General features: G+C 46.4%; 1 protein-coding gene across 1 annotated transcript in view; it reads right to left on the reverse strand.

Moving 5' to 3' along the window:
- Positions 1 to 17,384, reverse strand: part of LOC122885285 (titin-like) — a 208,217-nt gene that overhangs the window by 28,667 nt on the left and 162,166 nt on the right. Inside the window, exon 221 of the mRNA XM_044216151.1 lies at positions 29 to 17,353. Within this exon, the coding sequence (XP_044072086.1) occupies positions 29 to 17,353 (17,325 nt within the window). The remainder of the gene's footprint in view (positions 1 to 28; positions 17,354 to 17,384) is intronic.

The following is a 17,384-nucleotide window of genomic DNA, read 5'->3' on the forward strand; positions in this document are numbered from 1 at the left end:
AAATCAACTTAACAGCTATTACATTTACCTGTAATCTTTGTTCCAGCCTTGGCTTCCTGAGGGACACCCACTCCATACTCATTTTCTCCAATAACTCTAAAGTAATAGATGGCTCCTTCCTGCAAGTCTTCCAACTTGTAAGTGAGTGCGTGACAGTTGCTGGTCACAGACACCCAGGCCTTCTTACTGGCCTCACGTTTTTCAACATGATAGGCCTTCACTGCATCACCACCATCATTCTCCGGAGCTTCCCAAGTGAGGGTTGCAGAATCCTTGGTCACTGCTGAAACTATAACATTGACAGGGGGTCCAGGAGAGTCGAGCACCTTGACAACCATGGGCAATGTTGATTTTCCCAATGGTGACTCAATTGAAACACAGTACTCTCCTGAATCATTTCTAGTTGACTTCTCAATGGTCAGTGAAGTGCTGGATTCTGTTGATTCAATGGTTCCTCTGACCTTTAGATCAACGCCCTCCTTGGCCCATGCCACTGATGGCACGGGTTTGCCCTTGAATGGTACATTGAGAGTAAATGCTGTGCCATGCTTAACAATAAGTACTTTACGCAACTCAATGTCAACATCAAATGATGGCTCTGCAGTCCTGTCCATTGCTGCAGCTGCATCTGAACAGGGGCTACGCACACTGCTGCCAATTTTGTTTATTGCCTTGACACAGAATTCATATTCTGCATCTGTCTTTAGTCCAGTGATTGTGAACTCTAAGCTTTTGGTAAGAGGGATAGCCTCAACCCATCTTGCTAGTTCTTCAGGTGATTCAGGTACCTCCTCTTCCTCCTCTTCATATTCTTCCTCTTCTTCCTCAACCTTTGGCTCTGGTTTGTGTATGTAGTCTCTGTATTCTACACTGTATCCAAGGATGGGAGCACCACCATCATCTGTTGGTGGTTTCCAGACAATGGACACACTGTCCTTGGTTGAACTGACAATCTTTGGCTTGGTTGGGCGAGAAGCAACAACCAGAGGATCTGCTGCTCTGAATGATGCAGACTGCTCACTTGGAGGACTCAGACCAGCAGCATTTTCAGCATAGACTCTGAAGTCATACTCACAACCCTTGCGCAGTTTGGTTGCTATTGTGGTACATTCAACAACTGGATGTTTGTTCACACGGATCCAGTGCATACCTGTCTTCTCACGGCGCTCAATCACATATCCAGTGATTGGGCTGCCTCCATCACTAGCTGGCTTGCACCAAGTGAGGGTCATTGAATCTCCAGTTATGGTAGTGACATCAACACTAGTTGGAGCAGTGGCAAAAGTGTATGGATCTGTAATCTTTACAGCATCACTCTCCAGAGCCTCACCAAGTCCATGCTTATTTACAGCCAAAACCCTGAAGATATATTCGTTGCCCTTGAGCAGTCCTTTGACTTTGAAGTATGTTTTTGTGACGTCTCCCTTCACCATTGTCCATGCCAAGCGACTGGTCTCACGCTTCTCAATAAGGTAATGCGTGATGTCAGCACCACCGGTCTCCTGAGGAGGACCCCATGACAGAGTGCACGCCTCAGCTGTGAGACCTGTGATCTGCAGAGGTCCTGCTGAGGGTCCTGGCTTATCTAGAATCACACAGTTTATTGGCATGGTAACAGTTCCGGTAATATTCTGTAGAGTCAAGGCATACTGTCCAGAATCTCTTCTGATGCAATCCTTCACAATGACAGAAGTGCTGGTTTCTGTTGAAACAATCTGGATTCTGGCTCTCAGCTCAATATCTTTGCCATCCTTGGTCCAGGAAATGACAGGGGCAGGACGTCCAGCAAGGTCAGCATTAATCTTCAGAGTTTCTCCTGCTTTCACAAACACTGTCTCTCTGAACTTGACATCCATCATGATGCGTGGTGGATCCACATCATCCTTTACAGTGATTGGGCCGGTGTTGTAAGATGGTTCACTGAACAATCCAGCTGCATTCTTAGCAATGACGCGGAAGTCATACTGGCTGTTCTCTGTAAGGCTTGTCACATCATAATGGGTCTCAGGCACATTGGTGAAGTTGCACCTTGTCCAGCGTCCTTCAGGAAGGTCTCTGCGTTCAATGATGTAGCCAGAAACCTTGGCTCCACCATCATACTCTGGTTTATTCCAAGACAAGGAGACAGAGGTTCTGGTAACAGCAGTGACCACAGGTGTGCCTGGAGGGTCACATGGATCTCTGGCTGCTACACCTTCACAGGCCTTGCTGCATTTACCGATACCAGCAATATTTTCAGCATAGACACGGTATTCATACGTCATGCCCTCTTCAATTCCATTGACTTTGTATTCTGTATCTTTGATCATTCCTCTGTTCATCTTTGTCCACATAATGCTAGAACGCTCCTTCCTCTCCAGATGGTAGCCCACAACAGGACTACCACCATCATTGACTGGCTCATTCCATGTCACCAACATGTAAGATTTTGTGGCCAACTTCACTATAGGCGTTGAAGGAGGTCCAGGTTGTTTGAAGTTATACTGAGCAGTGATTCCAGGTGAATCCAGATATGTACTCTTTCCATAACGGTTGACTGCATAGATGCGGAATTGGTACTCTGCTCCATGTGTCAGACGGCCAGCCTTGAAAGATGTTCTGGCAACATTACTTGCTACCATCTGCCATTCTTGTGTGTTTGTGTCTCTCTTCTCCACAATATAGTTACTGATGGAGCAGCCACCATCATAATCTGGTGGAGACCAGGACAGTGTAATGCTGTCTGAGGTCACAGCATCCACACTGATACCTTTAGGTGGGCCTGGTTTATCGAGTACAACAACTCCAATATTTGCTGTGGCAGTTCCTGCTGTGTTCGCCAGGGTGATCTCATACTTGCCAACATGTTCTCTACTAGCCTCTTTGATGATAATTTTGGAAGAGGTTGCATTGGTTAAGATGGTCACTGATGATGTTTGCTTCAAAGGAAGGCCATCCTTCTTCCAGGATACAACAGGTTTTGGCCTGCCTCTTACTGGAACCTCAAGAGTGAGGTCATCTCCAGCCTTCACACTGTATGTGGTAAACTGTAAGTTGATAGATGGTTCAACTGCAACATCCTTTGCAACCACAGGCAAGCCAAGATCCTTTGGCTCACTCTTTCCCTTCTCATTGATTGCAACAACTCTGAATAAATAGGCTTCATTAGGAGTCAGATTAGGAATAGTTGCTTCAGGCACCTTGACTGTGCATGCTGTGCCCCATTTGTCTCCACTTTTAGGCTTAAATTCTACATTGTAGCACATTACTTTGCTTCCACCATCATGAGCAGGTTTGTCCCATGCCAGTGACACGCTGGTCTTTGTCAAATCTACAAGAGTAACCTTACTTGGTGGCAGAGGTACCTCAGACACTTTGACTTCTTTGGTTTCAACCATCTGTCCTTGGCCATATTCATTAACAGCACAGACTCTGAAGTAGTAAATACCACCCTCAGGCAGCTCTTCGATCTTGAATGAGTTGGCCGTGCAGTTGCTGGTGACAGTAGTATAGGCCTTCCTGACAGACTCTCTCTTCTCTACAATGTAGTTTGTGATTTTAGAACCACCATCAGTAAGTGGGGTATCCCAGGCAAGAGTCACTGAATCCTTCTTGAGTTCCTTCACAGCAAAGTTTTGTGGTGTACTTGGTGTATCCAAAATCCTCACTGCAACAATAGCAGATTTTGCACCACTGCTGTTCTCCAGTGTTAGTGAGTATTTGCCACTGTCAAAACGGTTAACATTATCAATGACAAGCATGGTGTATGAACTGGTGGTGTCAATTGCAGCACGCTCTGTGAGAGTACCCTCAACCTTCTCCCATTTCACAGCAGGTTCAGGCCTTCCTCTGATGGTGACAAACAGGCGCAGAGTTCCACCAGCACGGACAGATACCACCTTTCTGAGATCAGCATCCAGCTCGATCTCTGGTGCTTCTACCCTGTCAGAAGTAACCACAGTGCCGTGGACATTAGCAGCTTCCCCAACTCCCTCAGAGTTGATAGCACAGACACGGAACTGGTACTCTCCACCCTCCTTCAGGTCTGTGATAGTGAGTTTAGTGGCTTGAATGCCAGTTGGTGGAGTGCACATGATCCATTCTTTTTCAACTGGTGCCTCTACTGCTGGTGCTACTTCTGCCTCCTCTGTTGATTCAGGCACTGGTGTATACTCCCTCATTTCAACAATATAGCCCTTGATGTAAGCACCACCATCAAAGCCAGGTTTTCCCCAGGACAGAGACACAGAAGACTTTGTGTAGTCTGTCACCTTAGGATGGTGTGGAGGTCCAGGTGGTGTTGTGGCATCACATGCTCTGTAGAATAGGGACAGTTCACTGAGGTCTCCTATTCCAGCCTCATTCTCAGCAGCAACACGGAACTCATAGAAGTGGTCTGTCATCAGACCTGTGATCTTGAAATGGGTGTCTGTCAGCTTTTGTCTGTTGCATTTTGTCCACCTTACACTATCTTTGTCACGTTTTTCAAGGTGGTAGCCTTCTATGTCAGCTCCACCAGTCTGTTCTGGAGTGGCCCATGACAGAACCATAGAGTCCTTTGTGATCTGACTTGCTTCTGGAGTTCCAGGAGCACTAGGTGGCTTGTAAGGATTGCGTGCAATGATGGGTTCACACTCGAGATAATCGCCAACACCATATTTGTTGACTGCTCTGACTCTGAAAATGTATTCATTTCCATGGAGCAAATTTGTTAGTTTATAGTACAGACCCTTGATATTTGGTGCAGCCACTGTCCAGGACAACCTGCTAGTCTCTCTCTTCTCCAAGACATAGTGAGTGATACTAGCACCACCATCCAGAGTTGGCTCAGACCAGGCAAGGATGCACCTGTCAGCCATGATTCCTGTCACCTTCATGGGTCCAGTGGGTGGACCTGGTTTATCAAGGACTTTGACAGTAATAGGGAAGGTTTTTGTACCACCCAGATTTTTGAGGACAAGGTCATAGTGGCCACCATCAAGCTTGGTCACATCCTTGATGGTTATGGCTGCACGTTTCTGTGTAGTTTTCACTTCAATGCGCAGAGCTTTGTTCATTTCCTTGCCTTCTTTCAGCCAGACAACATCAGGAATTGGTTTTCCATAGATGTCTGCATCAAGAAGCAAGTGTTCTCCAGCACTGACAACAATAACATCCTTGTATTTGGGATCCATTGAGGCTCTTGGTGGTTCAATTTCATCAGTAGCAGTAATAGGTCCAGAGCTGTCAGATGCCTGGCTGAAGACTCCGGCTGCATTTCTTGCAATAACTCTAAATTCATATTGCTCATTCTCTGTTAGACCAGTGACGGTATACTCAGTCTCAATTATATTAGTGAAGTTAGCTCTTACCCAGCGCCCTTCAGGGGAGGAGAGATCTTTCCTTTCCACAATATATCCATTCACTTTGCTGCCACCATCATACTGAGGCTTGGTCCACTGAATCTTGATTAGGTTCTTAGCAATAGATACAGCTTCAGGAGAACCAGGAGGGTCACATGGGTCACGAGCAACAAAGGACTCAGACACTTTACTGCATCTGCCAATGCCAACAATATTTTCAGCGTAGACTCTGAATTCATATCCAATACCCTCCTCAAGATTGCAGATCTTGAACTGAGTATCAGTGATGAGAGTCTTGTTCAGTTTGTTCCACAGGATGCTGTTTCTCTCTTTGCTTTCCAGATGGTAACCAGTAACTGTACTTCCACCATCATTGACTGGCTCATTCCATTCAATGATCATCATTTCCTTTGTTGCAGATTTCACATATGGAGTTCCTGGAGGCCCTGGTGGTTTGTATGGATATTGCACAACAATGGCCTTGGAGTCCAGAGGCACACCCTTTCCATATCTGTTTTCAGCTATGATTCTGAACTGGTATTCAGCACCAGTCTTCAGCTTGGTGACCTTGAAAGCTGTTCTAGCAAGCTGTGTGGTGACTGACTGCCATGTTGTGGTAGTGGTGTCTCTCTTCTCCACTATATAGTTCTTTATCTGGCATCCACCCTTGTACTGCGGAGGCTCCCAGGAGAGATGGACAAAGGTGTTGCTTACTTCAACAACCTTGACTGGACCTGTCGGTGGACCAGGCTTGTCAAGGATAATGACAGCCACATCCTCAGTGATTGTGCCAGCAGTATTAGTTGCTGTAATGGAATATTTGCCAAAGTCCTCCTTGCATGCCTCAGTAATTTGAATGCCAGTTGTTGTTGGCGTGTTTACCACGTTGACTCTGGATGTTACCTTCAAAGGCTCACCATCCCTGGTCCATGTGACTTTAGGTTTGGGCCTGCCAAGCACAGGGAAGTCCAACTTCAGATCTTTTCCAGCTAATACACTGTAAGTGTTGAATTGCATCTTAATGCTTGGCTCTATGGTCATGTCATTGGCAACAACGGGTGCAGCAAGTGCCTTTGGCTCACTCTTTCCCTTCTCATTGTAAGCAATGATACGAAATAGATATTCTGTTCCAGCGGTGAGGCCTGTGACAGTGCCCTCACATGTCTTTGTATTTACTGCAATTCCCCACTTATCTGTACCCTTAGGTTGCATTTCTATTAGGTAGCCACCAATTCTACTGCCTCCATCATGCCCAGGTTTCTCCCAGGCCAGTGAGGCACTGGCCTTGGTGACATCAGTGAGGGAGACTTTTCCTACAGGCAGCGGTACCTCAGAGGCCTTGGAAGCCGTCTTTGTTTCAACAGCCTGGCCGATTCCATATTCATTCTCAGCCATGACTCTGAAGTAGTACATAGCGCCTTCAATCAAGTTCTCAACTTTGAATGTTGTCTTGGTGCATTTTGTGGACACATTTGCATATGCCTTTCTGATTGATTCACGTTTGTCAATGACATAGTTTTTGATTTTGGAACCTCCATCAATCAGTGGGGAATCCCATACAAGAGTGATAGAGTCCTTTTTGACTTCTTTAACCACAAGGTTCTGTGGGGACCCAGGTGTATCCAGGACTTTAACAGCAACAAACTCAGACACAGAGCCACTGCTGTTTGTCAGGCTCAGGGTGTATTTTCCTGAGTCACTCCTGTCACATGAGTCAATGGACAGCTCAGTAAAGTTGAGAGCTTTCTCAACCACTGTCTTTTCAGTCAGGTCTCCCTCATCCTTAGTCCACTTAATCTCAGGTGTTGGTCTGCCCTTGAATGGAATATGGATTCTAACAGATCCACCAGCTTTCACAGTGATGCCCTTCCTCAGCTCAGAGTCAAGATGGATCTGTGGTGGGTCCACCCTTTCCTCTGGCTTAGCTGTTCCAGAGAGAGCTGCTGATTCGCCAACTCCCAATTTATTCAGAGCACACACCTGGATCTTGTACTCCTGACCCTCAGTAAGTTTGGTAATTTCATATTTGTTGACACGCAGGCCAGTGGGGGGAGTAACCATGGTCCATTCCTCCTCCTCAGCCTTGCAGACTTCAACAATGTATCCTTGAATGGCGGTGCCACCATCAGACAGAGGCTTACCCCATGACACTGTAATAGAACTCTTTGTGGAGTCAATCACATTTACATATGCTGGGGCACCAGGTTTGTACTTGGGATCACAGGCCTTGTAGTATGAACTTTGAAGGCTTGGTTCTCCCACTCCAACTACATTCTCAGCAGCCACTCTGAACTCATATTCATGGCCGGTGGTTAGACCTGTAACTCTAAAGGAGAGGTCAGTGACCTTCTGTCTGTTGCATCTGGTCCATTTGATTCCAGTTCTGTCCTTCTTTTCAATGATGTAATTAGTAATCTCACTGCCGCCATCAGTCTCAGGGGCAGACCAAGTGATAGTCATACCATCATGGGCAATATTGGATACATCCTCAATGTGAGGTGGACCAGGAGGAACAAATGGAGTTTTCATAATCACTCCACCAGACTCCAGTGGCTCACTGACACCATAACTGTTAACTGCCATGACACGGAACATATATTCATTGCCTTCCAGTAATTTGGTGACTTTGTAGCATGTGGTGTCACAGCTGTTAGAAACAACAGTCCAAGCTAGACGGCTGGTCTCTTTTCTCTCAATGATGTAGTGTGTAATAGGACTACCTCCATCATGTAGAGGGGCACGCCATACCAGTGTGCATCTATCTTCAGCTACTCCAGTGATGTGGAGGGGTCCTTCACATGGGCTAGGCCTGTCCAGCACCACAACCTTGAATGGAACTGTTTCATTGCCAGCCTCATTTGTCAGCTGGAGTGTGTAAATTCCTCCATCAATTCTAACAGAGTCCTTAATGACAATCATTGCGTGGTTTTCTGTGTTTTTGATCTCTAGTCTAAGTGTATTCTCAATTGGTTTTTCATCCTTGAACCACTCGATTGTAGGCAGTGGCTTGCCACGGACATCAGCATCTAGCTTGAATGTCTCTCCAGCACTGATGATAATGGCCTTGGTGAATGCAGGGTCAATGGAGAATTTGGGTGCCTCCACCTTATCACTTGCAGTGATTGGTCCACTATTGTAGGATGGCTTACTGATGGTGCCGACAGCATTTTTAGCAATGACTCTAAAGTCGTACTGTGCATTTTCAGTCAGACCAGTGACAGTGAACTGGGTCTCGATCACATTAGTGAAGTTCGCTCTTACCCACCTGCCCTCTGGCAAATCACGCTTCTCCACAGTATAGCCAGTTATATTACTGCCACCATCATACTCTGGTTTAGTCCACTGAATGACAATGGTATCTTTGGTTACATGGATGGCCTCTGGTGTGCCAGGAGGATCACATGGGTCACGGGCAACGCAGCCCTCTGAGACCTTACTGCACCTGCCAATGCCAACAATATTTTCAGCATAAACCCTGTATTCATACTCAACACCCTCATCCAAGGGGTGACTCTTGAAACTAGTATCGTGAACAAGAGTCTTGTTGATTTTGACCCAGAGAATACTATTCCTCTCTTTCCTTTCAAGATGATAGCCAAGAACAGGGCTGCCTCCATCTGTGACAGGCTCATGCCATTCAACAATCTGGTAGTCCCTAGAGAGAGAGGAGATGAAAGGAGTGCCTGGTGGGCCTGGCTCTCTGTATGGGTACTGAGCGACCACAGCAGATGAATCCAGACCATGACTCTTGCCATAGCGGTTCTGAGCAATGATCTTGAACTGGTACTCAGCTCCAGTCTTCAGTCTAGGCACTTTGATGGTGGTTCTGGCACAGTTGATGCTGACATTTTCCCATGTTGTTGTAGTAGTATCTCTCTTCTGCACAATGTAGTTTGAAATCTGGCAGCCACCATTGTGTTTTGGTGGGTCCCATGAAATAGTGACACTCTGTGTTGTGATTTCATCGAACCTCACAGGGCCGGATGGAGGGCCAGGCTTGTCAAGTACAATGATTTCAATGGTTGTGTCCTTCTTTCCAGCTGAATTAGCAACATTTATGCTGTACATGCCACCATCATCACCTGCTGCCTCCTTAATGCTCAGCGTTGTATGTTTTAGTGTGTTTAGAATGTTTACTCTGGTAGTGAACTTCAAAGGAGCTCCATCTTTAGTCCATGAGACTGTTGGTTTAGGACGTCCAAAGATGGGAATGTCAATGTTCAGGTCTTTACCCACATGGACACTGTAGTTGCTGAATGCTGGTCGAACATCTGGCTCAAAGACTAAGTCCTTGGCCATCACTGGCCCAGCAAGAACTTTGGGGTCACTCTTTCCTTTATCATTGATTGCTGTAACTCTAAACAGATACTCCTCTCCTGGGTTCAGATTGGAAACCATAGCCTCCATTGTCTTAAATGTGTTAACACCAGACCACTTATCCTGGCCCTTAAGCTGCACCTCGAGCAAGTACTGCATGACTCTGCTACCACCATCATACTCAGGCTTCTCCCAGGCCAAAGAGATACTTGTTTTGGTTTGGTCTGTAACAATCAAGCTCTTTGGAGACTGGGGCACCTCTGAGACCTTAAGAGGGTCAAGAATTGCTGCAGGCAGGCCAACACCATGTGCATTTTCAGCAAGGACTCGGAAGTAGTAACTGCAGCCCTCCTGGAGTGGCTCAATCTTCCATGAAAGAGCATGACAATTTGTTACAACAGCTGCATATGTTTTGCGTGTGCTTTCTCTCTTTTCAACAATGTAGTTCTTGATCTTGGATCCACCATCCAACACAGGTGCTTCCCATGCCAGTGTCACTGACTGGTTTGTAATTTCTTTCACTTTCAGGTTAACAGGAGCACTAGGTGTGTCGAGAACACGGACAACAACAAATGCAGATTTGGTTCCACTGGAGTTCTCTGCAGTGACAGTGTATTTTCCACTGTCATTTCTGCTCATCTTATCAATTACTAGGGATGTGTAACTGCTAGTCACCTCAACCTGAGCAGTCTCTTTAAGTGCAGCTTCATCTTTGTCCCACTTGATGGTAGGAGTGGGCCTTCCTTTGATGGGAATAAACAGTCTAAGGGACGCTCCAGCTTTAATGGTCACAATCTTTCTCAGTTCTGGGTCAATGTCAAGGTCTGGCTCTTCTGCCTTGTCCTTGGCAACAACAGCTCCAGAAACATCAGCATGCTCACCAACTCCAACTTTGTTGATAGCACATACTCTAAACTTGTATGCCTGGTTTTCCTTCAGGTTTGGAACTTCAAACTTGGTCTTCTTGACACCTGTTGGTGGCGTGCACATTATCCATTCCTCAGCAGGTGCATCTGTGGCAGCTACCTCTGCAGCTGGGGCTTCAGCAGGGGCCTCAGCTGGCACTGCTGGTTCTGTGGTAGTGCAGCACTCAACAATGTATCCCTGAATCTCACAGCCTCCATCACAGACGGGCTTGCCCCATGACAGGAATACTGATGTTTTAGTTGTGTCAGTAACTCTTGGATTGTGTGGTGGGCCAGGCCTGAAAATGGGATCAAGAGCTTTGTAGAATACAGTTGGGGAGCTTGGCTCACCAACACTGACAGCATTCTCAGCTGCAACTCTGAATTCATAGCTATGGCTTTCCAGGAGCCCAGTGACCTTGAATGTCAAGTCAGTGACTGTTTGCCTGTTGCATCGGGTCCATCTTACGCCTTCTTTGTCATGTTTCTCAATTATGTATCCAGTGATAGGACTGCCTCCATCTTCAGAAGGAGCCTCCCAGGTGAGCAACATTGAATCCTTTTTAATATTTGAAACTTCCAAGCTCTTGGGTGTTCCAGGGGGCAAATATGGATCTTTGATTATGACAGCAGCAGACTCAAGTGCTGCACCCACTCCAAAGTGGTTGACAGCATGGACTCTGAAGATGTACTCATTTCCTTCCAGGAGCTTAGTAACCTTTAAACAAGTATTTCCCACTTTTGGGTCAACAACAGTCCAGACTAGTCTGCTTGACTCTCTCCTCTCCACAATGTAGTGAGTGATCTTGCTGCCACCATCTTGTAGTGGTGGTTTCCATGCAAGGCAGCATCGGTCTTTGGTTATTCCTGTAACAACAAGAGGTCCCTGTGGTTCTCCAGGTTTATCGAGAACAACCACATTGACCTGTACAGCCTTTTCTCCACCTGGATTTTTCAACAGCAGAGTGTATTGGCCTCCATCGGAAAGTTTAGCTTCCTTGACAGATATGTAAGCTTTGGTGGGTGTGTTCTTGATTTCTCTATGAATAGTGTTGCCCAGTTCCTGCTCTCCCTTCATCCAGTGGATAGACGGCAATGGTTTGCCATGAACATCTCCATCAATCTTGAAGTTGTCTCCAGCATTAACCACAATAGTCTGCGTGTACTCTGGGTCAATGCTGATGTGTGGTGGTTCAATCTCATCCCTGGCAGTGATAGGGCCGGTGCTGTAAGAGGGGATACTGAAAACACCAGCAGCATTTCTGGCAATGACACGGAATTCATACTGATTGTCTTGCACAAGTCCAGTTGCAACATATTCTGTCTCAATGACGTTAGTGAAGTTAGCCTTCTGCCAACGACCTTCAGGAAGCTCCTTCTTTTCCACAATGTAGCCTGTAACCTTTGCACCACCATCATACTCAGGCTTGGTCCAAACAATGGTCACAGAGTCCTTACTGATCTTTGTTGCCTCTGGAGTGCCAGGAGGATCACAAGGATCTCTAGCAACACGTCCCTCAGACACTTTGCTCACTTTGCCTATTCCAACAATGTTTTCAGCATAAACTCTATATTCATACTCCATTCCTGGTTCCAGACCAGTGGTCTTGAAGGTTTGGTCGGTAATAAGAGACTTGTTAAGTTTTACCCACAGGATGCTGTTTCTCTCTTTACGTTCAAGGTGGTAGCCCAAAATAGCGCTTCCACCATCATTCACAGGTTCATTCCAGGCAACCACCATGCTGTCCTTGGTGCAAGCTGCAATGGATGGTGTCCCTGGGGGTCCTGGGAGCTTGTATGGATATTGAGCCACAATACACTCTGATAGAAGAGCTGGACCTTTTCCATATCTGTTTTCTGCTGTGATTCTAAACTGATACTCAGAGCCAGTTTTTAACCTGCCTGCCTTGATTTTGGTCCTTGCAAGGTTAGGAGATACAACCATCCAGTTAGTTGTGGATGTGTCTCTCTTTTCCACAATATAGTTTTTGATGGTGCACCCACCATCATACTCTGGTGGGTTCCAGGAGATGGTTACACTGTCAGAAGTGACCTCCTCCACCTTAACTGGACCGCCCGGCTGGCCAGGTTTGTCAAGAACAACAATGCCAATGTCTGCTGTTGTCTCTCCTGCTGTGTTGCTAAGAGTAATAAGGTACTGTCCAACATCATCTTTAGTAGCCTCTTTTATGGTGAGGTTCAGCATTGTGTCTTTTGCACCAAAGTTTACTCTGGTAGTTCTCTTCAGAGGCTGACCATCTTTTACCCAGGAGACAGCTGCTTTTGGACGTGCAACATATGGAACCTCCACTGTCAGGTCTTCTCCTGCCAACACACTGAATGTGTTGAACAACAATTTGGCAACAGGTGCAATCACAAGATCTTTTACGATTACAGGCACACCGATTTGACGTGGATCGCTTGTTCCCTTCTCATTTCTTGCTGCTACACGGAACATGTATTCTTCACCTGCATTGAGTCCACTAATAGTAGCTTCTGTTTCCTTTACAATCACAGCCTGGGTCCACTTTTCATCACCCTTAGGCTGGATCTCAACAACATAACAGCCCACTCTGCTGCCACCATCATGCTCTGGCTTCTCCCAGGATAGGGTGACACTGTTCTTGGTAACATCCTTAAGAGTGATTTTGCCAGGTGGCTGTGGTTTCTCAGACACTTTAACTGATTCACCAGTCTCAATGGGCAGGCCAATGCCATATTCATTCTCAGCCAAAACTCTGAAGTAATAGTTGCATCCTTCCAGGAGCTGGTCAACTGTGAAGGTGGTGTGGTGGCAGTTAGCATTGACTGTGGCATATGCTTTCCTTGTGGACTCACGTTTTTCAACAATATAGTTCTTAATCTTGACTCCTCCATCATTCACTGGTGGATCCCAAGTCAGAGAGACAGCTTTATTTGTTACAGCAGTAATCTTTAGATTCTGTGGGGCACTTGGTGTATCAAGCACCCTGACTTGGACTGTAACTGTCTTGGAGCCAGAGCTGTTTTCAACTGTAAGATTATACTTTCCACTGTCGAATCTGTTGACATTTTCAATTACAAGTGATGTGTATGATGTTGTGCTGTCAATGGTTGCCCTCTCAATAGGCTCACCATCTCCTTTGGTCCATTTAGCCTGAGGAGCTGGTCTGCCTCTGATAGGCACAAACAGTCTAAGTGTGCAGCAAGCTCTAAGACTGACAACTTTGCGGAGCTCAGCATCCACATCCATCTCAGGTGCGAGGAGCCTGTCTTCTGCCTTGGGATTGCCAGGTACCAATGCTGCCTCTCCAACTCCTTCACTGTTCACGGCAGAGATGTTAATCTTGTACTCCTGGTTCTCCTTCAGGTTAACAATGGTGAATGAGGTGGCAAAGAGTCCTTCTTTGGGTGTCATAATTGTCCATTCCTCTTCTTCCTCCTTTTCAGATGGGATGCAGGTCTCGACAATGTAACCAGTGATGTCAGAGCCACCATCATATACAGGTTTGTTCCAAGCAACAGTAACTGAGGACTTGGTTGTGTCCAAGATTCTGGGGTTGCATGGAGCCCCTGGCTTGTACAGTCCATCAGTGGCCTTGTAGAATAGACTCGAGACACTTGGTGCACTCACTCCAGCAGCATTCTCAGCAATTATTCTGAATTCATATTCATGTCCGACAACAAGGCCTGTTGCCTTGAATTGTAGATCTTTGACCTTCCTTTTGTTGCATTTGACCCAGCGAAGGCCTATTCTGTCTTTCCTTTCAATATTGTAGTTGGTGATGGGAGTTCCACCATCACCCTTAGGTGCTTGCCACATAACAACCATTGAATCTTTAGTGATAGCTGTCACCTCAGGATTCTCTGGAGGATCTGGAACCATGTACGGGTTGTCTGCAATAGTGGGTTCGGAATCAAGAGATTCGCCAAGTCCATATTTGTTTACTGCCATAACTCTGAAGATGTATTCATTTCCTTTGAGTAGCTTAGTCACCTTGTATTGTGTAACTTGCAGGTCTGAAACCACATTGGTCCAAACCAGTCTGCTTGACTCACGCTTCTCAATCACATATCCTTCAATCTTGGCACCGCCATCATCTGCAGGTGGAGCCCAGGTGAGTACACAGTTATCAGCTGTGATATCAGACACCTTAAGAGGTCCAACTGGTGGTCCAGGTCTGTCAAGCACTTTAACATTAAAGATGTGCTTAGCAAATCCACCAACATTAGTGGCAGTCAAAACAAATTCTCCGCCATCTGATCTGACAGAGTCCTTGTTGGTCAGAGTGGTTGTCAGTTCCGTGAACTTAACCTCCAGTTTCATCGTGTTCTCAACCTCCTTTCCATTCTTGGTCCAAACCATAGATGGGGTTGGTTGACCAGCAATATCAGCATCAAGTTTGAAGGACTCTCCTGCCTTCAGTAGAACAACATCCTTAAAGATGGCATCCACCATAATGCGTGGCTCAATAATGTCATCTTTGCAGGTAATTGGGTCTGAGGGCTCAGAGGGCACGCTCACTGCACCTGCTGAGTTTCTGGCTATGACACGGAACTCATATGAGGCATCTTGAGTCAGTCCACTTACAGTGAATGCCGTCTCAATGATGTTAGTGAAGTTGGCTCTGATCCAGCGACCAGCAGGCAGTTCTCTCTTCTCCACTGTGTAGCCAGTGATTTTAAAGCCACCATCGTACTCAGGCTTTGTCCACTGAATAGTGATGACATTCTTGTTGACAAATATTGGCACAGGCTGACCTGGTGGGTCTACAGGGTCCAAGGCCAGTATTGCTTCTGAGGCCTTGCTGGGCTTACCAACTCCGGCCATGTTTTCAGCCATGACACGGAACTCATAGGCAACTCCATCTTCAAGACCAGTGGATTTAAAGATGTTTCCTTTCACAAGACCCTTGCTGATCTTATGCCACATGATGCTGCTTCTTTCTTTCCTCTCAACATGATAACCAATTACTTCATTTCCACCATCAGACACAGGCTCATTCCAGCTGATTGTTATTGAGTCCTTGGTAAATGCAAAAACACCAGGAGTTCCAGGAGGTCCAGGGGCTTTGAATGGATAGGCAGCCACCACTGCCTCTGAGGTGATGGGTGGTCCAACACCATATCTGTTCTTAGCCTTTACTCTGAACTGGTACTCGGATCCAGTGTTTAACCGAATGGCTTTAAACATGGTACGGATGACCGTGGAAGACAGCTCTGTCCATGTTTGGGAAGTGGTGTCTCTGATCTCAACCACGTAATTGTTGATTGGAACACCTCCGTCATTCTCTGGAGTGTCCCATGCAAAGATGCAATAAGTACGAGTTATCTCCACAATCTTAACTGGTCCCTTGGGAGGCCCAGGTACATCATGTACTTTGACAATGATGTTGTCTGTCACAGAACCAACAATGTTCTTTCCTGTCATGGTGTATACACCACTGTCGGCTCTGGTGCATTCATTGATGCTGAGGGTAACAGTAGCAGCAGTAGTTTCCACATTGGTCCTCTGTGTAAGCTTCAGAGCTGCACCATCCTTTTGCCAAGAGACAGTTGGTCTAGGACGTCCCATAATTGGAATTTCAACCTTGATGTCATCTCCTGCCTTGGCAATAACAGTCTTCTGACATACACCACAGAGGTCAAACTCAGGCAGGCAAGTAGAATCCTTGATAACAATGGGTTTGCTCTCACGTGGAGCACTTCTACCTGAGTGGTTGACAGCCATTATGCAGAAAATGTACTCCTCATTCTCATTAAGATTCTTCACTGTGAAATCCATGGTTTTGACTGTTGTTACATGTGCCCACTGATCAGTTCCCTTCTTTTGGGCTTCAAGGACATATCCTGTAACTCTGCTTCCACCATCGTGCCTGGGTTTGGTCCAAGCCAGGCTCACAGAGTTCTTGGTGATATCAGTAGGAATAATGCTCTCTGGAGGAGTTGGTGCCTGGGATGCACGAATTGGATCAGCAGTTTCAACCGCCTCACCAATGCCATACTCGTTCTCGGCAGACACTCTGAAGTAGTACTCACAACCTTCACCCAGCTCACCGATCCTAGCTGAAGTGGTCGGGCAATTTGTAATAGCAGTAGCAAAAGCTTTGCGTGTTGATTCTCTCTTCTCAATGATGTAGTTAGTGATCTTGGCTCCACCGTCGATGAGAGGCATCTCCCATTGAAGAGTAATGCTTTCCTTGTCAATCTTGACTGGTTTTAGGTTAAGTGGAGGTCCAGGTGAATCCAGAACTCTCACATGTATAGCGGCACTCTTCTTTCCAGCAGAGTTTTCGAGGGTAAGCTCATAATTGCCCGCATCAATCCTTGAACTCTCAGGGATGAGCAGCATTGTAAATGACTCAGTGCTGTCAATGACTGCACGTGGGACAGGACCACCCTCTTTGGTCCAGGTGACTGTAGGTGTTGGACGTCCCTTGATTGGCACAAAGAGGCGAATGGAGCAGCCAGCCCTGATGACAAGGGTTCTTCTCAGCTCAACATCTAGCTCCAGATCAGGTTCAGCTGCACGTTCCACTATCTCAACCTGTTCCTGAGTTTCAGCAGGTTCACCTGCCCCCTTCGCATTCACAGCGCTAATTCTGAAGTGGTATTTTGCACCAGTTTCCAACTTGGGAACAACAAACTCTGTGATCCTAAGTGGAGACGAAGGAGTGTCCTTAACCCATTCTTCTGTTCCTTCCTTCTTGTGCTCAATCACATATCCAGTGACTTCAAGTCCACCATTATCAAGAGGTTTTCCCCAGTTCAGAGTGGCTGTGGTCTTGGTTGTGTCTGTGACTCTTGGATTGACTGGAGGTCCAGGCACATCTGCCAGACATAAGAGAAGTTGTTAGTGTCT

Source organism: Siniperca chuatsi, linkage group LG12 (genome assembly GCF_020085105.1).
Source record: "Siniperca chuatsi isolate FFG_IHB_CAS linkage group LG12, ASM2008510v1, whole genome shotgun sequence".
NCBI lineage: Eukaryota > Metazoa > Chordata > Actinopteri > Centrarchiformes > Sinipercidae > Siniperca > Siniperca chuatsi.